This window comes from Lepus europaeus, chromosome 14, assembly GCF_033115175.1.
Source record: "Lepus europaeus isolate LE1 chromosome 14, mLepTim1.pri, whole genome shotgun sequence".
Taxonomy (NCBI): Eukaryota; Metazoa; Chordata; class Mammalia; order Lagomorpha; family Leporidae; genus Lepus; species Lepus europaeus.
This window is the reverse complement of record NC_084840.1, coordinates 62,187,820-62,207,690: the sequence shown is the minus strand read 5'-3', so window position 1 is coordinate 62,207,690 and position 19,871 is coordinate 62,187,820. Positions and strand designations below refer to the sequence as shown.

The 19,871-nt window shown below is 49.3% G+C and overlaps 2 protein-coding genes across 8 annotated transcripts in view; one reads left to right on the top strand and one right to left on the bottom strand.

Annotated features, from left to right (window-relative positions):
• Nucleotides 1-5,342, top strand: part of AKT3 (AKT serine/threonine kinase 3) — a 309,299-nt gene extending 303,957 nt beyond the window's left edge. Inside the window, exon 14 of the mRNA XM_062210714.1 lies at nt 1,829-5,342. Coding sequence (XP_062066698.1) covers nt 1,829-1,914 — 86 coding nt within the window. The 3' untranslated portion in view covers nt 1,915-5,342. The remainder of the gene's footprint in view (nt 1-1,828) is intronic.
• Nucleotides 5,343-6,628: 1,286 nt separating this feature from the next.
• SDCCAG8 (SHH signaling and ciliogenesis regulator SDCCAG8) overlaps nt 6,629-19,871 on the bottom strand; it is a 272,939-nt gene continuing 259,696 nt past the window's right edge. For 2 of the 7 annotated variants that reach the window (XM_062210707.1, XM_062210706.1), the window contains exons 17-18: nt 17,710-17,836; nt 6,630-7,317 (exon numbers count right to left, since the gene is read on the bottom strand). In XM_062210707.1, the coding sequence (XP_062066691.1) occupies nt 7,288-7,317; nt 17,710-17,836 (157 nt within the window). In that variant the 3' untranslated portion in view covers nt 6,630-7,287. Of the gene's footprint in view, nt 7,318-17,709; nt 17,837-19,871 lie in introns of those variants that run through there. The other 5 variants (XM_062210711.1, XM_062210709.1, XM_062210712.1 and 2 more) reach the window with 5 other exon arrangements.

The window sequence follows — 19,871 nt, the reverse complement described above, 5'->3', positions numbered from 1 at the left end:
CCTCCTGCCCCGCCTCTCAGCTCCTTCTGGGACTCTGTTCCTTAGATATTTCCCCGACTCTGCCACCAAGCCTGAGGCAGCAAAGGGGAGCTGGAGTGATTGAGTCATTTCATGGGTTTTACAGAAAACCAAGGCACGGGCCCTAACTGGGGCTGTCTGTGAAATTCAGATCTCTTTGTATTCGGAAATGGAATGAATTTGTTCCTGAAGTGACAGAGTGAAGCATGTCTTTTCATTCTCAGCCGACACCCAGCCATAACTGCTCTTCCTGCGGCCATGTTGAGAGCCGGGCTGAGGCAGGACAGGCACCAGGCTTCCCTGACACGCCGTCTGGGCCCGCCACACGTTTGCTGTGCGGAAACACTTGGCAAAACAAAGCTGGTAGTGGGGGAAAACTGTTTCTTTGAAATGTGATTGGCACCTGTCAGTATGTGAACATTAAGATTGCAGCTGCCTTTTCTCTAGAGAGTTTTAGACTCTGACTCCACAACAGACACGCCGCCGCCCCCAGCTCCTACTGTCTCAGTGTAGCTGGAAGCACTGCTGAAGGCGTTTGATGGGAAAGGGTGTGGTTGCTTGGTAGGGAAGCAGTATTCTGTAAGGGGGCGGGGGGCTCCCATGTGGAAACAAATGCTGACTTCGGTTACGGTGGGCTCTGTACAACAGAGGCCCTCAGAGCTCAGTGCGCGTGGTGTGGGGAGCCAGAAAAAAACTTCTGCCTGGAGAATAGAATCCTGAAAAGAGCAGAAGAGAAATGTTTGTTCTTCAGCTGAAAGCAAAACACCCTCATTTGTTAAGGTGCACAGCACAGCGGGGTCTGGCCTCTGGTCTTTCTCCCAGGACATGAAATCCATGCTCCGTGGAGAGGATTGGTAATGTACTGCCCACGGGAATCTGGGGAAATAGAATTCTTTGGCTTGAAGAAAAAATTGAACATTTGAAGGACTTAAGTCCACTGCAGGAGAATATATGAGTATATGTAGAGCAGAAGAGATTGCAAATGGAGCACTTCCCACACTGGACAGAGTCTAGGGGGCTATGGGAACATTGTTCAGAACTCTGGCTGTGAGGCCTGTGTGGTAGTCAACCCAGTGCCGATACACATGGGGCATGTGTTGATAGAGTGACTGAATGGTGGCCCCATAGGAGAACAGCATCCTGACAGTGCAGGATTGTCATCACAGGACAATTAGGGGGAGAACGCGTCATCATCTGTGACCTTTTAAATACAGAAAAACAGGAAAGATGCAAGGAGGAGCAGCCTGATTGTACGCTCTTCAGTGCCTTTCAGGTCTCTTCTGCATGTTGGTTTCCTGATGGACTAGGACTTAGATATTGAGACCTTTTCCTCATTTTCTTTGTTTATTCTAGTTTGAAGTCGTATCGTAGGAAAATTGGGAATGGTGAGTTAAGGCAGACGGTAGATGTTGAATAAAACTTCACAGGAAGCATGATTGCAACCACACCCAAAGTGCCCTGTGAAGAAGAAATGTAAGCACTTGAAGGTATTTGATAGTGGGTACTTTGAATGCTGTGGAATTCATTGAATTTGATAATTTTGACACATAGGACTTTATAAAATCAAAAGTTATTGAAGATTATTCCTTCTTTTTTTCATAGTTAGATTGAGTCTTGACATTTTGATATCTTAGAAAGGATTTTATGGTAGTATTCTTGATAGCATGTGTGTTTATGGAAATAACTTTTAAACATAAGTTTATGGGAGCTATCACCTCTTTTAATTTCCTTATGTTAGAGGTAAGAAAGACCAGAGATAATGTTGCAGCACCATAAATGTAATATTAAAATAGCTGTTTCCTGCCCACAGACGATGAGGACGGTATGGACTGCATGGACAATGAGAGGCGGCCGCATTTCCCTCAGTTTTCCTACTCTGCCAGTGGACGGGAATAAGTTCCTTCATTCTGCTACTTCACTGTCATCTTAGATTGATTACTGAAAATGATTCTCGGACATCACCACCAGTCCTAGCTCTTAAAGACAGCAGGGGGCACCTTCCGACATCCCAGACTGGTCAAGGGTCTTCACCCCTCGCCACCTTTCACCCACAGAGAACACACATAGACGCAAACACACTCCAGTTTTTGTTTTTGCATGAAATTGTATCTCAGTCTAAGGTCTCATGCTGTTGCTGCTATTGTCTTAATATTATAGCAACTTTAAGAAGTAATTTTACAATCTTTGGAAGTCATGAGCCCACCATGTTCATTTGTGCACCAGTCGTCATCTTTTATCTTTTAGTTTTTGTTTTTCCCCTAACAGTGAAGGCTAAATGAGATACGCTGATTTAGGTACATTTTTTTTAACTTTCTAGAAGATAAATCAAAAACTAATTAGACTAAGAAGAATTAGTTTATAATTCAGAGCAAGCACCTGTGGAAGGGTGGTGATGTGCACGTGGAAGCTTCTGGAAAGCACATCAGATGAATGCACACCGTGGGGTGGTGCATCACTGAGATTGGGCTGGGACTCGCTAGGAAGCATTTGGGGGAAGGACTGAACAACTGCTGAGATACAGATGCTATTTTTTTTTTAATTCTTGTCGGACACTGCAGAGGAAGCCCAGTATCACACGTGGACATCCAGACTTCACGGGCAATCATGGGCAAATGAACATTGCTGCACCGAGAGATGAAGGTATTTGCGCAAAGTCATGTAAAGGGTCTTAGGATACAGTTTGCGCCAGAGAGCATTTTTTCCCCTGTGCTTGGAAACCTTTTTCCCTTCTTGATAATTATCACCTCTGATGGCTGAAGAATGTAGACAGATACAATGATCCTGCTTCTCACCAAAATTTGTTCACCAAGGTAAACAGTGTTTGCCTTATTAGTTTTCATTTTTTACTTTCAGTTCTACGTGAATTAGTCTTTTCTCAAACGTTAAAACTTTGAATGTCCTTTTATGATTTTGTTTATATTGCAGTAGTATTTATTTTTTAGTGATGAGAATTGTATGTCATGTTAGCAAATGCAGCTCCAACATATATAAAATAGACTTACTGCAGTTTCTTTTGACCCATGTGCAAGGAATGTACATGCCAATGAGAATCAAATGCACTTTTTCTCCTGTGTTTAAAGAAAATGATACGGCTCTGAAATTACATATTGGTTAGAATTGGTCTTTGGGAGAAGAGATGCTATCATTTGACCCCTTGGTGCTGAAAATTAGAAAATCCATGCCAAGGGGTTAATGAAACAAGTAGATCTTGATGTTTACTCACTGAAGAACTGAAGTGTTATGATGGCCTGGCAACATAATGCAATGGAGAAAATTAAGACCTGAATGATGATAAGAAATGAACTTTCCTTGGCAAAATGAACACATCTTGAATATTCACTAAGTAGGCAGTAAAGGATTAGAACCTGTTGTGTTTATTCTGATCATGGTACATTTATCACTCAATTAAGCCATCAGGGAAAACAAAACAAAACAACACCTCCAGCTTTTCTTTTTCTGTATATATTCATGTCCCCAGATTCCAACATTTTTCACTGAAAGGGGACATGTGTGCAAACCTCATCTTTCTCCTTCATTAATGATGATCTTCAGATTCAACCCTTTGGTGCTAGGAGCTGACATTTTCCAAAGCAGCCTATGAAGTCCAAGGGGCTGGGGGCATTCCTGTGGCAAGCAGGAGGCCACCCCACTCCATGGAGTGATCATGGAGATGTACTTCAGTTAATCTGACAGCTCCCAAATGGAAGACTACAGCGTGACACAGTGTTATGATTGCGTTGCATGCAAGAGCAAGTGACTCTCTCAGTAGGATGAATCAGATTCATAATGCAGATGTCTTAGCCTCTTGACGCTGGAAGTGTGGCTTTACAGCTCTGAAACCACTGCAGGCGGTGGGTGGGCCTCTGGCACTGATGGGGGATTAAAGGGCATTTTACTAAGGCAGCTAAGACATATTCAGACATAGATTTTATCATAATTTTTCATATTTCTACCTAAGTAGAGTTCATCCTTGGTATTGAGTAGGAAGCTACAGTAAATGGTAGTTCACTCTTACACATTTAGCTTGACCTTTTTTCCCCCCAATCTGGAATTATGTTGAATGTTTCACATTGACAAGAAAGTAGGCTTGAAGGTTTGTCCTTTAAGTTGTCCTGCACCCATCATATAAGAAGGAAACAGGTGAGGAAGAGAAGGAAACTGAGACTGGCTGATGTTCAGAGCATTTATTTCTTCAGAGGGAAACCGCGACACTAAAGCTCATAGCTTCCTGTGGTTTTGGTTTTTTCCCCCTAAATCTCAAGTTGATTTCCATGACCTTGGCCAAGGATACTTCCTGAAGATGAATGACAGTGCTCCAGGCTGGCTGCTACCCACAGCTGGCTCTCAGTCACAGCTGGGATTTAGTCGCTCAACCCTCAGATTCCGTTAGTGTCTTTCTTCTTGGGACTCCCCGATTTTCACTCCAGATCTCAGCTGGCATGGAAGAATAACAGAGAAACAGAAATGTATGTAGAGGGAGATTACTAAAACTTCCCTTGTGTTGCCCGTAGCTGTAGTTTGGGATCCTGGCAGGTAGAAGACCTGAAACCTGAATCATCGTGTCAGAACAGAGTTCAGACTGTGCAGGCTCCGGCTCGCACTAACCATCATGCAGTTTGAACCTCTTGTCAGATACATAGCCATCTTGGAGGAAATTGGCCAATTCTGCTGGGATTGTTGGCAGAGTTGCTAATGGCTTTGCTTTCTATACACTAATTACATAGCATTATTCCAGTATTGTTTTCCATTTCCCATACTGATTTCCGGCTTCTTAAAGCTGACTGTTCATGCAGGGGCCACTTGCTTCTCCTAGAGTACAATAGTAAGGGCCTTCCTTACTAACTGCAGGGTCTGTATATTACACCTCAGTGTACACACTTTGCTGCTACTGTTTGTACTGTCTACAGTAGAATGTCCTTATCTTGCTCCTGGTAGTGCATTACAGGCAAGCATGAAATGTAAAGTATTTATTTAAATAAAAAAGAAAACTTCTAAATTGGTAATTGAATTACCTCCCTGTAGCTTTATAGTTTGTGACATTTCTTGACCTTGCTAGTTCTTTCCTTAGATCCGCGCAAGATCTAGTTATCTGGTTAAGGATTTTAAGCAGAAGCAACTATGAACCCAAGAAACTGTATTACTATTACTGTTGGTCATACTAAAACTGTTTATTTCCTTAAGTATATGACCCACAAGGATGTGAAATAACTACAAGAAACTGTTTTTGTACACTGTACATCCTTAGTATTTTTACACGTATATGATAGGGATGCACATTATTTTCCTTCGTACAGACAGCTTAAATAAAGCACTATGTCAATCTGCTACTTCTCTGTTTATTGTTGTTGGACGTGGTTCTGTAATCACAGCAAACTGAATCTTCCTTTCTGGAAAAGAAATTGTTCATAGCTCCCACCTGCTAATAGTGTACCCCGTATACGATGTGACAGGAAAACACGTGAATTCCTTGTAGCTCAAAACACACGAGACTGTTTTACTTCAGTAAAATGGTAATAGTGCACCTGTATAAACTTTGAGGAAAGGCTGCTTCCAGAGGGGGGGCTGCCAGCCCCCTTAGCACTGGGTATGAGACAGAGCTGTGAGCAAGGGATGCAGTAGGGCTCACTCCAGACCTTAATCTTCATAACAACTGGTTTGAACCAGGCTTCTTAAGGAATGTAGCTCATCATTAATGTCTTCCTGAGAATGTACTGCTCGGCACACTTGCTCTCTACAAGTGTATTTCTAACACTTCATAGCCCATTCACAAACTCAGACATGGGTAACGGAGGGGTAGGATGGCTGGCCTACAGTGTGATTTCTGTTGACTCCTTTTGGATGGGGCTTGTCTTGGATTTTACCTCAGAAAAGCTATCACGGAAACATGCCTTCCTTTGCCCCGTGACTCAATCAGTGTGAGGAGTGGCTTTGGGGACCAGAGTCAGTCAGGCACGCCTGTCTCTGTCACACAGCCAAATCTGAGGGCATTCTTACTTGTGTTCTTCTCTCAGAACCACTGGGGGTGACAGATCCAGGAGGCTAAAATAAAGTAACCTCTATAATTCCTTAAAGGTGCTATTTTTAGAATATTGTATAATGTATTCACAGTATACCTAAAAGAGAACCAAGGACAATTAAAATATCTTCTGTGACAGCCTTCATGTCTAGCACATTGGATGAAATGAGAAACTTCTGAATCGGAATAGAAGTTCTACTATTTCAGGCTTGAACCTTTTACATACTCGAGAGACTCAAGTGTTCTCTGTGTGTGTCTCATGCCACTGATCCTCATCGATTCCGAGAGGCAAGGCTGAACATATGGTCACATCGGATCTGTGTTGAGATGATGATGGTGACTGGTGGTGGTGGCGGCTTGCTGGCTAGGGAGAACCGCCTGAGGTCAGGGACTTGTTCCAATCACAGCCTTGCCTTTAGGGTTTCATTGTCATCCTCAAACACAATGCAAAAATTTCAGCATCCATCATGTTTATTACTTTAAGCATGTGAGGGCTTAACTGTGTATAGTAGAAATACTATTTTAGACTAAAATAATGATCTGTGTACAGATATTTGATAAACTCTACGTAAATTTTCTAATTTCACTAAGTATGTTTTTAGGCTTCTCTCAAATACTGCATTATCAAGGAAAAAAAAAAAACCTGACGCCATCGAGCCAAAGATGCTGTACTGTCAGTCTGTGTGAACAGAATGGAAAGAATAGTACATAGTGCTTCCTGGTGTCTCCTGATTGTGCACAGAGAAGGATGAGGAATAATAATGGAGTCTGGCAGGATGCTAATTAAAGGCAAATAAAGGTGAAGAATGATACACAGATCACAAAAAAGGAAGAAAAATGAATGGCAAGGAAAAAGTTTGGTCCTTAATACACTCTGGCCTCGGGAAAATGTGCCTTTGGGGTGCGTTTTGTTCATCTCTACAAGGCAAAAAGGAAACGTCATGATTCAAGTCTTTAAAAAGTTCATTTACTGAAATCCATGTGTATCACATTTCATATACATGCGCAGGTTCAGGACACATCACATCAAGCCTTTTCTGGAAACACCCAGGCGTTCTCCTCCGCTAGTGTCACTTCAGCTCTCTCCCTTCCTTAGGACAGGGCCAACAAACCTGGCAGTGAGGACCAGCCCGCTCGAGTCCAAGGCGGCGTCACCCCGGGAAGGTCGTGGTGCATTGTGACATACTAAGAACCAATTGGATGACTGTAAATACCTCTTTGTAAATCATTTATTTCACTCTGTTTCATCCAGGTCAGCAATCAGATTGTGGCATGCTGGGTAACTGGAAAAAATAATAAAAAGTAAGTTTAAATAGATCATGTTCTTCAAGGTGATTTGTCTTGATCTCATTTGCTGGTTTAGTCACCTTTTATGACTTTACAAATTTTTGGAGAAAAACATTTCTTTGGCTTTAAATGGGGAAATGATACATAACTAATATGGAACTGAACATTTGTATCTCGTTTTTAACCCTAGATCAGAGCTCTCATCCAGGATGAATATGAGGTTAATGATTTTGTGTCAGTGCTTAGAATCTGAAAACCACCTGTCCTCCACACCTCCGTGTGCCTCTGAAATCCGGGCAATCTGATGTGGGAACATGGCCAAAGAGCCGTTTCTCTCTTCCCCTGTCCAGGAAAGGAGACACTAATTTGTGCTAGAATCGGTTTTCTGAAAAGTCAGCTGACATTATGGTACGTAAAAGTAGAAGGAAAACAAGGGGTAAGAGATTTCTAGACAAAGAGTGTCAACTGAACTGAAACCCAGACTCTCAACTGTGCACAGCTTCCCATAGCGTGCCATTAGGAAATGACATTTTCACATGGAAACCTGGGCCATGCCAGAAGAGGGAATTTGGTGTGCTGTGGTCTCTTATTTTTAAACAGGTTGCAAAACTATTTCATACAAATTGGGTTGGGGGCAGAACCAGAAGTCAGCCTCTGCTGCTGTGGCTGTTCAGATGAGTTTACACACCAGGAGGAAGTGACGTTCCACAAGGCGTTCCAGTCCCTCTTGGACAACACAAGCCTCCAGTCCAGGAGAGCGCTAAGGTGGTATTTTCCAAATCCCAGTTTTCACAACAACAGATGAGGAACACAATGCAGTGGTTCCCTTGCTGGGAACCACTTTCAAGAAAAACATGGGCGTTGACACAGCCCAGCATGGTTCCCTGCACTAGAAGAACAAGGGGCTCTTGTCAACACTGCTTACACCATGGCTAGCTGGGGATTTCCATGCCAGGACCATGAGTGAAACTGAAGTCAAAATTCACACAAAAGAAAACATGAAGATAAGTGTATTGCCTTTAAAAAAAAAAAAAAAAAAACTAAAACCCTTATCTGAGAGACAAAGCTGCCATCTGTTGGCTCACTCCCCCAAACGCCCTCAGTAGTCCGGGCTGCAGTCAGGAACCCAGAACTCGGCCCAGGTCTCCCATGACCTGCACAGAACCCAGTTACTTGACTCATCGCCTACTGCCTCCCAGGGTCTGTATTAGCAGGAAGCTGCACTTAAGGAGCTGAGGCCCCAGGTACTCTGATACGAAATGTGGGGATTCAGCTGCTAAGTTCCAAGGCCACTCCCTGTTGCCTTTTTCATTTTAAAAAACAAGGTTTCATTTCCATTTCAAGTAGATTCCTCAGTGTGAGACACTGCTGAGGAAGCCTGAATGGAGAAGCACATGGTAATTGGGGTATTGTGAGTGCGGCCCAACCCCACACTATACACGTGGGGGCTACTGCGGGAGGCACCCTTGGCACCAAGTCAACTTGTGGCATGATCACAGCCATCAGGGCTGGGCAGAGATGGAGGCCTGCCTTAGAGCACACAGGTGCACGTGTTCTCTGGGCCCTTTCGGAGCGAAGAGAACAAATGGAAGGCAACCACTGTCTCCCCACAGCAAATCGGCTCTTGCCGTCCTTGGCAGTTTTGAGGTTTGGCTGGTTTTGATGAAAAGCCCCAAGTTCAACCTTTCTTTTACATCCAAGTACTCACTCAGTGCCCCATGCCCAGGGTTCTCAGCCCCATGCCAGACACACACCAGTCCACTGTGCTAGAACCTGCCCACTGCAAATGGGACCCCTTGGGTCCTCAGGCTGCTGCCCACTTGATGTGACCATCAAACACATGAGCTCCATGTAGAACTCACCTGCCTTTACTCTCACCTGGACTGGCCCAGGGCAGAGCCACCAAATGGCTCCCCTTGCTGCCAAAGTGCTGGCAGCCTGAATGCTCCCAAGACGGGGTCTCCCATTCTCCTGTGACCTCGAGTACGAGACAAGCATAGAACACAACAGGCAGACATGAAACGAAGTCTCAGGCTGAACCTTGGTAGAAGACACTTGACCTGTACACCCATGATTCAGAACACAGACCTGAGCTGGAAGTAAGAGGTGCTGCAGTTGTGTTGTGTTGTTTTTAATCAAGCACCAAGCAACTGGCTTTGAGCCCCATCGTGCCTGTAAGTTATCATCTTCGGACTCAGACCACTCTGCTGAAACCAGTGACCCCCAGCTTCTGTGGGCCCCTGTGAGCTGAACCTATTTGAGGAACTCAACAGCAACAAATGGAGGGCAACCCACCGTCCCCCCTCAGCAGATCGGCTCTTGCCGTGACAGCCAGCGCCCCCTTGGGCCCAGTCTGTAGTAAGGCACGTTCCTCAGGGCTTCCCCCCTTGCTCCCCTAGGTGTGCCCAGAGGTACAGCATGGCTCACCCGCTCGGAGGCATCAGCAATGCCTACTTCCAGAAAGTGCTCGTGGGCCTGGTGCGCCCCACCTGCAGCTGTGCCCTCAGCCACCGTCCCCCTTCCCAGGGGCCTGCGTTCCCCATCACAGGGAGGGGCAGCTGACCGGCGCCCCAGCAGCTGCTGTTCTCAAACGCCCGCTCCGCGAGCACGCTGCCGCTCACCCATTGTCTCTGCTCTCATTTTCACTCCTCACAGCCTGCGCTCCACAAACCCCTGACTTTTGTGCCTAATTTATTTCTCAAGTTTGACTTTAAGTTCCAGTTGAACAAATGAGTTGCTCGGGTGACCTGAATTGTTCCCCAGGCAACCACGCGGTGGGGGGTCGGCCTCAGCGTCTTTGTTCCCAGGCAGGCAGGGCCCGTGGAGACCGAGGTTGCACCTTGTCCCGCTCTGAGCTCCCTGCCCATAGCCTCAGGCCTGTGCTGCTTCCATTTGTGTCTGCACCCAGCCCCCGGCAGCCCCTGCAGAGGCAGCCTCCTCCCTCTCGCCCTCACGGGCCTCCGTTGTTCCCAGGCACATGCCTCTCCTTGCCTGGCCGGAGGCCAGAGCTCCGGGAACCGCCCCTGCAACTCCTCCTCGCGTCCTGGGAGCGAGCCTGCTGCCCAGCATTTGTCAGCAAGGGCCCTTCTCCCCCTACCCACCAGGCTACCCAGCCCCTTCCATACAGCGCAGGGCCCAGGTCACTCGAGATCAAGTTCCTTGCCCAGCCCCTCCGTGTCACTTCACCGGGCCTTCCTGTGTGTACAACAGGAGCACTTCTTGTCTCAAGAGCCCCTCCAAGCCTTCCGAGAGCCGGGAACCCTGCTAGATTCAGAACCATTTGTGCTGGGCTCCGGGGAACGTGAGGAACTCCCCGTTAAAGAGAAACTGGCTTTTGTTCGTTTTGCCAGAAGCCAAGTGCAGAGGAAGCGAACAAGTCGGCCTGAAGTGGCCCGGAGCTGAGGTTTGCCATCGTCACCCTGCCAGCCTCTAGGCAACCCTGGCGGTTGGGCGCCAGGCCGTGAGCGCACGCCGGAGCAGCCAGGTTTGAGATTCGTGACACTCAGAAGTCAAGTTTGGAAGGCAACCTGGAGAAAACGGCCCCAGGAACCCCCAGTGGTCACAGGTGCCCGAAGAGGGTGCCCTCACGGGGGCTCGGAAGAACTGTGGCCCCAGAGCTAGGGTGCTCCCCTGGCGGGGGCAGTGGCGCTCCACCAAGCCACAGCAGCGCTCTGGCCCCGCCTCTCCCCTGCTCCAGAGGACGCTCTCGCCCCGGGGCATCGTCCCTGTCCCTGGCAGCAGAGCTGCTGTGGGAATCTGGCCGTTGCCAGCTGCTAAGTGGGGCAGGAGTTCATGGCGAGGTCACCGAGGGCCAGCTCATTCTTCCCTCCTGGCTGCCTGGCTCCGCCCATCAGGACAACAAGCCCTGCAGCAGCCAGAGCTCAAAGCCTGGTTCCCCGGACCCTGGGCCTGGCCTTGCTACCCCTCAGCTCACAGAAAGGAACAGAGCCATAGAAGCTAGAGAAATGAAAAGGCAGACACAGGGCGAGGCTGCCCAGGAGGTGAGAAAGGGCTACACGGGAAGCAGCGTCTCCAAGCCGGGCTTGGCACCTGCCATGTGACCAGGAGGCATCCCCCTGGCAGGCCAGGGACAGGGGGTCCAGCGTGTGCGGCGCCACCTTGGAGCTCACTGACAGGAGTGTTCCTTCTGTAACCAAGGGACCCGAGCCTGGAATCTTCCAGCCGAGTCCCACGAGTCAAGAGAAGGTCCTCTGCCCGTGGGCAGGTGTCTGTTTTATATGAACCATGTCTCCATAGTAAATAGATTTTAAGAATTCCCAAAGGAGAGACAGTGTCACCAACAGCAGAGAGTAGAGCCTCTGGCTGCCTCGTGTTTGAAAGCGTTAAAAATAAAGACAACATTGACATTTGGGGTTGTAATGTGACGGAATTACAGTCTTTTAAAGGCAAGAACCACTTATCTACACTACATGTAATATTCAGTGTTTTGTTCACTTGTCTAATTGGATTAAAATATTTAGCTCCCTTTAAAATCTCGATTGTGAATTTATATTGCAAAATGTACTGTCTGACTCAGGAAGCACTAAGTGGAGTGCGTCTATCTGAAGCAATATAAAATTCAACTTAGTTTTCTTCCATGATTCTTATTCAGAAAGTATTCGGTCTTGGACAAAGTGAACTGTTAGCAGAACAGCAAGTCTGGCTTAAATGAAGTCCTGTGTGCTTTTCAATATTAATCACAACGCAGGCCACTCGGTTAAAAAAAAAAAACAAAACAGGAAGTTAACCTACGCTGCCGAGTGATGCGAGCAAGTTTCTCTGAGGGTCACAGGAGCCTTCTGGTAGAAGCGCAACACCCGGGGTCTTATGTCAGGCCCGAAAAACACCCAGGCAGCAGGGAGTTAATGACATTTTAGCTGCATATGTTCAAGTTTGTTTAAAAAAATATGCAAGTCACTTTGGTTGACAGTGTCTTGTACACAGTTTTGAAAGAATCAGGGCAAACTTTAACAGAGTCAGTTTTTATTTGAAAAATATTTTCTGGGAATGTATCAGTGTTTATTTTTGAGACTGACAATTCGGGTGAAAATCAGGATAAAAACAAAAAAACAACAATTTGGTTGAAATCAAATTGTTTGTTTTCATCTATTTAGAATTCTTTCCAAAAAAATCTTGGTTCAGGAGAAGGCCTTCTAATGTATTTTATTCAGTGTATTTGCTGTTCTATCCAAGCACCATCTGTCTTGCAGGTAGCTAACTTGGTGGGAGCTCTTAAGTCAGCTGGGTGAAGCCCCCAGGGGTCTGGAAGGATCATGGCAAACACGGTGACCACCTCTAAGTCTCTACGTGGGCCACCCGCACAGACTCATTCCTGCAGGCATCCCTAAGCCAAGCTGCTCCAACCAGAACTGCCCCGTCCCCGGGCCTGCCTCCTCCCGCCTTGTTTCTGGTCCATCCTTTCCTCCCTTGATCAGCATCTGCACCTCTGCTTCCCGTGTGCATTCGCAGCTCTAGTCTCTGAGTCCCCTGGTGTAATGAGATAATCTCGATGATCCTGAATATAATCACATATGGCTGCTGGATCCGTGCACAAGTACAAATCAAATTAGAAAGTGAATCTGCTGCCAAGAATGCTTAAAAGTCACAGGGCCAGCTGATTCACCACCGACAAGTCAGTTTCAGACTCTGTTTTCTAAACTGTAAATGACTCATAGGAAGGGACTAAAAGAAGTCACTCCCCAGACTGAACCCTGAGGACAGCTGAACCACTCAGCCTATTGAGGGTGACAGCTCTCCGCAAACGCAAGCCAGCTGAAACCATCATCACTATCGAGTCCACATATAAACACACCCCACTTCCTGATGTCCACGTGGGCCTCCACGTGGACCCACAGTTTCTGTCTTTCTCCCAGATGCCACTCTCCCCCACAGACCAGTCTTTATTTCCTTACCAGCTGGCTCCAGCCTTCCAGGCCAGATGTTCAACCCCCAGGCTCTGGGCTGCAGACCCCCTGACCCTGACCCTGCTCAAGCTGTCAGGCCTTGCCCACCCTAAGACCAGTGTCTTTCAGCCCAGATGCCACCCCTTTTGACTCCCCCGCTGGCTGGCTGGCTGGCGAGCCTCAGTGTACCTGCACAGAATAGCAGGGAACTGTGTTAGGGGTAAGGCTGGATCGGGGCCTCCGCATCTCTCTGTCTCCATAGGAACAGGTTCATCATTTCATAACATTTTAAAAGACATTTCCACCAAGTTTTTCCCCCCTAGAAATGGCATAATATTGATAAAAGTCAGTTTCCACTCCTAAACTAAGGACAAGTCAAGAAAACCAGCCTCAAGCCGAGAGGTCAGTGCCCGGAGCTCTGCCCCACGCAGTCTGGCTCACTACACCACAGCTCAGTGGGCCAGGGCCACGTGGGAATTATGGCTCAGGAGAGTCACCAGGGTATGGCTGTAGCCATGACTGGCTCCCTCTGCTAGACACGTGTGTGTCTGTTTCAGAATTTAAGCAGAAACAATTGAAAGTAATCAGGCCTCTGAACAGGCTAGATGTTTCCTGTCAGGGGCCACAGGCCAAGCCCCAGGCCCAGCACCCCCTCCCCCCATCTGCTGCAGGGCAGTGGGCTCGGGACACAGGCGTGAGCGAGTCAGGGGGATGTGACTCAGCTTCAGAACAGCTGCCTGTGCCAGAAAATAGCCACTCTTTTGGGTTCTGCATGCATAGATTTTTAGTTTGACTTGTAAAATTATAATGCGGAATTTGTCCAGGCTAAAAAAGCAGATGCCTTTGGCTAAAGCAGAGATGGAAGCTGCTCTAACAGTCGGCTGCCCAGGCACTGGGGCCACAAAACCCCCAGGAGGCCAGAGAGTGGCTGGGGGACAAGAGGGCTGCATCCTCCCGGATACTTGTTTAGGGGGCAAACAGCCGGCGACTCACCTCCAGACTCACTTAGAGAGAGAATTACACGCGGGTGACAGGGGAGGGGCCGCAAGACCCTCCTCCACGGGGAAACCAAGGCCTCTGCTCTCCACCAGAGCCCACTGCAGACCACTCATTGTGCGATTTAACTTGTGGTTGGAGGGGTGGGGACCATCAAGGCCATCTAAAGCCCTCAAGATCACTTGGCCTGGCCCTGCCAAAGGACCAGAGGTGGGAGTCAAAATTCAGCAAATATAGAGCAGGCTAATGTTTAAGCTGATGATTGTTATAAACACCCAGATGTTTCTTGGCAGGTAAAAGGTTCCCTATCCCTAGGGCTATCCCGGTGCAATGGGAGCACAGTCAACCCAGCAGTCTAGTTGCAGCCACATGTGCCGAGTACAAAGGTATGCAACTCCCGAATGTCGGTCACAAATGCCAACCATGAGCGTCATAGCCACATCACCAGCCCACGTGCCTCATATTTTAGGGATAAAAGCTCCAGACCAGGAAGAAAGAGTGCCTCGTGCTCTCTACTTGGGATTACTTCAATGAACTCTTGCTCTCCTACCCCTACTTCCCTATCTCATCTATAATTCATTACTCTGTTGGTGAAAAGGCATCGAGGTAAGCCAGCCACCACCAGTGACAATGTTAACCCCACCCTAGAACTCAAGTTTATTCCATGGCAAAAAAACAAAACAAAAAGCATCCCTCGTCCACAGACAACCCCTGTGGGGAGGCTAAAGTGATGCATGGGCAAAAACAGGCTCTAGGTTTGGGTCTTCAGCAGAGACTTGACAACACTGGGCCCCTCCTCCTCTTTGACCACTAGCATTTGCTACTGAAAGCCAACATTTCCCACTACCAAGTTTCTTTTGTCCCATTTACACTAAAATAACTTCAAGGGTAGCAAAAGGTCCCTTTCCAGTGGGGCCAGATGGGCCAGTATCAGATAGCACAGGAGGATGGACAAACCACTTGTTGCTACAGGCAAGAGAACAGACTTGCAACGCTTTTGGGTTTTGGTTTGAGGGGTTTTTTAAAAATGCATCTCGTGGCCGGCGCCGCGGCTCAACAGGCTAATCCTCCACCTTGCGGCGCCGGCACACCGGGTCCTAGTCCCGGTCGGGGCACCGGATTCTGTCCCTGTTGCTCCTCTTCCAGGCCAGCTCTGCTGTGGCCAGGGAGTGCAGTGGAGGATGGCCCAAGTGCTTGGGCCCTGCACCCCATGGGAGACCAGGAGAAGCACCTGGCTCCTGCCTTCGGATCAGCATGGTGCACCAGCCGCAGCGCACTGGCTGCGGCGGCCATTGGAGGGTGAACCAACGGTAAAGAAAGACCTTTCTCTCTGTCTCTCTCTCTCACTGTCCACTCTGCCTGTCCAAAAAAAAAAAAAAAAAAAAAAAAAAAAAAGCATCTTGTGAAGATTTTGCAATTCACTTGGCAATTACCAGATTTTTAAAGTCCTGGGAAGAGGCTTCTAAGCATCAGTGCTCTGTGTTAAGCTCTGAGTGTGCTGTAGAGTACGCAGATGGGGAGTTAGAAGGCAAGGCCTGCGTTACAAGGATGTGATCCAGAATCCAGAGAAAATGGTTATGTGCTCTGACCTCCTAAAGCCTCCCTACACCCAGCTCTGAAATACGTGGCTCTTGACTCTTAGAAACCAAAGATTCACTCATGTCATGAGTCACACTCCTTTGTCAGAGAGGACAGGAGCCTCATCACCTCCCTAGGGAACCTGTGGGCTCTGTGACCTGGACCTTTGGCTGGCCAGGCCCAAAGCTGGCACAGTCTGGGAGATCCAAGACCCCATCCAGAGAGCTGGATTCTGGCCTGAGCGGGCCGCTTCGGGGGAGGCTGAGATTAGGCACTGCGCATATCCAGGAAGCAGGGGACAGAGAGCTGAAGCTCGCTGGTCCTGTCACTGCTGGCTGGCTCCGCAGGGCCTCTGCCTTGCCCGGGTTTCTCCCTGAAAGATCACTTCCCAAGTCCCTCTCAAGAATAGGGAAGGCGGGCAGAGGCCCCGATGCTGCTTTAGCCTCCCATGAAAACCTGGCGAGCACCTCACAGCTGCACCCACTTAACACTTCCAATCTCCCCGAGTTAGGCGGGCACAACGCCCACCATACAGAGAGGAAGACCGAAGCTCACAAGAGGCTGAAGTGACAGTGCCCGTCTGGGATCATTCTCTCCATTCTGGCTCCAAACACTTCAGAGGCTCTCAAAATATACTGTCCTCAAGAACCTGTGATATCTTAAAACATGCAGGTTCCTGCCTTGGTGTGTGTGTAGTGCAGCACGGGCCCAGACTTGGGGCAGCTGCCTGCACCTGCTGACAACAGCAGAGGCGTGTTTGCCTCTGCAGCCTTAGCTCAGTGATGGGCATCCAGTTGTGCTCACGAGCTGCGGCTGGATGAGCGCTTTGCGGAGGCAAAAGTGGGCTGAGTGGTGGGCTGAGCTGTGGGGGGGGGGGGGGGCAGACAGCATTGACAAACTCCTCCTAACGCTTCAGCACACGGTCATTTTGACAGGACAAGAAGATTCCTCCCCATTTTTATTTCCAGATGCATTTTCCCCGTTAATCACTCCAGGCTCTTACTGAGGGAAATCCCCAGGGCACTCACGGAGCACCTGGGTGCAATCCTAATTAAAGGCAAGCCCACAGCCAGCCTACGGACCACCTCATTATTCTAACAAATTGCTTGATGGGGCAAAACGCACAACTTCTCTGACAGGGAGAAGCCATTTAGAAAGAGATTCCAGTTCATTCTCCAAACTCACCTGGACACTTGCCCTCTCTTACTATCCCTGCTGCTGGCCCCATATCTAACCTGGACGGGTCATGTCCTGGCTCATGGAATCTGACTTAGGTTCCACCTGCCATGTCCCTACTTGCCCTTGTGTGAGCCTCGCCTTTCCTATCCGTAAAATGGAGAGGATAATGTTAGTTGTGGTGACTTGTTCAAGGGTAAAGAGAGAGAATGCATGGCCTGTGGGTAACACTGCCAGGTCCTCTGCGTGCGTTCAGAGCACCAGCCCCATCACCACCAGCTGATTCAAGACAAGGCGACTTTCCTAATCGGAAACACCTCCTTCCTCAACCAGTTCAAACCACACGCATGTTGCAGGGGTAGCTCTAGGCCATCGTCCTGCAAGAAGTCCATCCTGACCACTTCAGTCCTGCTCCCCTCTTCTCACACCCTCCGCTGTGCTCTCTGTAGGATGCACTCAGCACCTGGTGTGGGTTCAGTTCACCTGCACAGAGTTTAGCTCCTTTATGAGGGCAGGCCACGGTGCACACATCTACGTCCCCCACCAGGCAGCGCACAATCTGGGATTGCCCTCCTAGCTTATGAGCTGCCCATCGTGGTCAGTTGGAATTTTAGCCTGCTCAAGATGCAGATCTAAAAAAAAAAAGACTGCGATAAAGGCTGATCTACAAGCCCCCGTGTGTTCTCTGCTGGCCAGCCCCAGGACTCCCACCCCCACGCTGGGAAGCGCAGGTACCTGGGTTCGCAGCCGGTCCACTTCTTCTGACAGGCTCTGTCTCTCCAGGAGAAGCTGGTTCTGCTTGTTGAGCAGCTGCACCAGCTGCTGGGCTGTGGCCTGGCCATGCCTGTCCAGCTGCCTGAGCCTGGAGAAAAATCCAGAATTAGAGCTGGGCCTGAGAGGTGGGGGTTTCAGCAGACAGAGGGGGATCTGGCAGATGGCAGCCCTTTGAGCAGGCTCCACCGTTCAGTGTATGCGAGGGAAGGTCCCGACACTGAACCATGACCTGAAGTCCAAGGTGACCCTGAGGTGCCAGGCGCTGGCTAGCGGTGGCCCTTGGTGAGCATCTGCTTAGCTGAATGGCACTGTTATCAGATGTGCAAGGGAACTGGAGCTTTCAGAATACACCGCCAATTAGAAAAACACAGAGGTAACTCGGGGAAGTAGAAGAAAAACTGAAACCCTAAACTCGCAAGCAGAGGTCAAAGGCGAGAGGCCTAAATGGCTCCATTGTTTAGCTGGAAACATCTCTGGCAGGCTAGGCAGACGGCCGGCCCTGGCTGGGGAGTGGGCGAGGGACGCAGAAACACTGAACTAAGGGTTTTCCATTATTAATCACTCCATCACGAGCGCCGGCATCGCTGACCAGATGTCTTTAAAGACCCTAAATTTGTCATTCTGCTGATGGGCTCTCCCCTCCAGACTTGCTAATTCAGCCTATTAGCCTCGTGTGTCCACAGACGGCTCCCTACAGCCAGCAGCACACTCACCGTGGAAACGCAGGCTTAAGTTCAAAGTCGAACAACCACTCAGAACTGTTCTGGAAAGTGGTCTGATGTGTGCCCTGCTCCCTGCTCCCCCACCCCGCCCCCATCCTCGCTCATAAGCACGAGAAGTTCACTTGTATTTTCACAAGGATTGCCAAAGCTCACAGTGTATTTCAACCTGCAGACCACAGCGTCAGACTCTGCAGCCACCAGTTCTGTGGACGCTGGCCGGGCAGGCGCTTCCGGTGGGCGCAGAGCACAGCTGAACGATTTGGGCTTATAGGGTCGGGGTGGGTTGGCTTAACCAAAAGCCACGCTGCCTCGCGGGAAACTCAGCTGCACTCCACTACCTTTCTAACACTCTCCGCAGACTCCTCCGGGAAGTTCACTTTTCTTCACCCCCCAGCCTGCTCTCCCGACCACCTGCAATCGCTGAAGGGCCTCCAGGCTTTCGACCACAACAGCATTGCGCCGCTTTTAATAGAGGGCGCCCTACACCTGCAGGGCGAGGCCCCGCACTGCGCATGCTCACACGCGCCGGCCCTGCGGGGAGTGGACGCCCGTGAGCCACGGAGCCCCTTTCCAGGCACCGCGCCGCCTCCACCCTGAGCGAAGTGGGAGCGGCTCCCTGCCTCTGCTTTGCGTAAAAGTTCGAAAGTCCCCGCTCCATCTTTCCTGTGATCTGAGAGGAGGCAAAGTCCGTTGACTTTGGGTGAAGCCCCGCGTGGGCAGCACCGTGAGGCCACGTGTGTCCGCGCGCAGGTCTCCAAGCCACCCTGCAACCGAGCGGTTGGCCAGGGCGAGAAGGCGCGAAGGGGCCGAGCTGGCCGCGGAAACTCCAGACGCTACTTTTCCCCTTTTCCCCGTAACAAGCTGACAACTCGCTGCTTCTGCGTTTTCTTTTTTTTCTTTTTTTTTTTTTTTAGATTTATTTATTTGAAAGCCGGGAGCTTCTTCTGGGTCTCCCACACCGGTGCAGGGGCCCAAGGACTTGAGCCATCTTCTGCTTTCCCAGGCCACAGCAGATAGCCGGATGGGAAGTGGAACAGCTGGGTCTTGAACCAGCGCCCATTTGGGATGCTGGCGCTTCAGGCCAGGGCGTTAATCCACTGCACCACAGCGCCGGCCCCTGCCTCGGCGTTTGACTCAGGCGAGAAGGATTATCATTAGCAGCTGAGCTCTGTGGCCTAAGGTTCGCTTCCCATTAAGTCAGGGTGTAGAGACAACCACAAGCTCCGCTTAGCGGAGCAGGGACATGCGAGAAACGACACCACTGAGGCTCAGTGGCAAGAGGTGCCCTGAGCGGCCATTCTCCACGTACTCCGCTCAAATGGGTTACAATCCCACAGACTGATGGGTTCAGTACGTGTTTTGGGGCTCCTCAAAAGCCATGGCTGCCCCATCCAGGTCAAC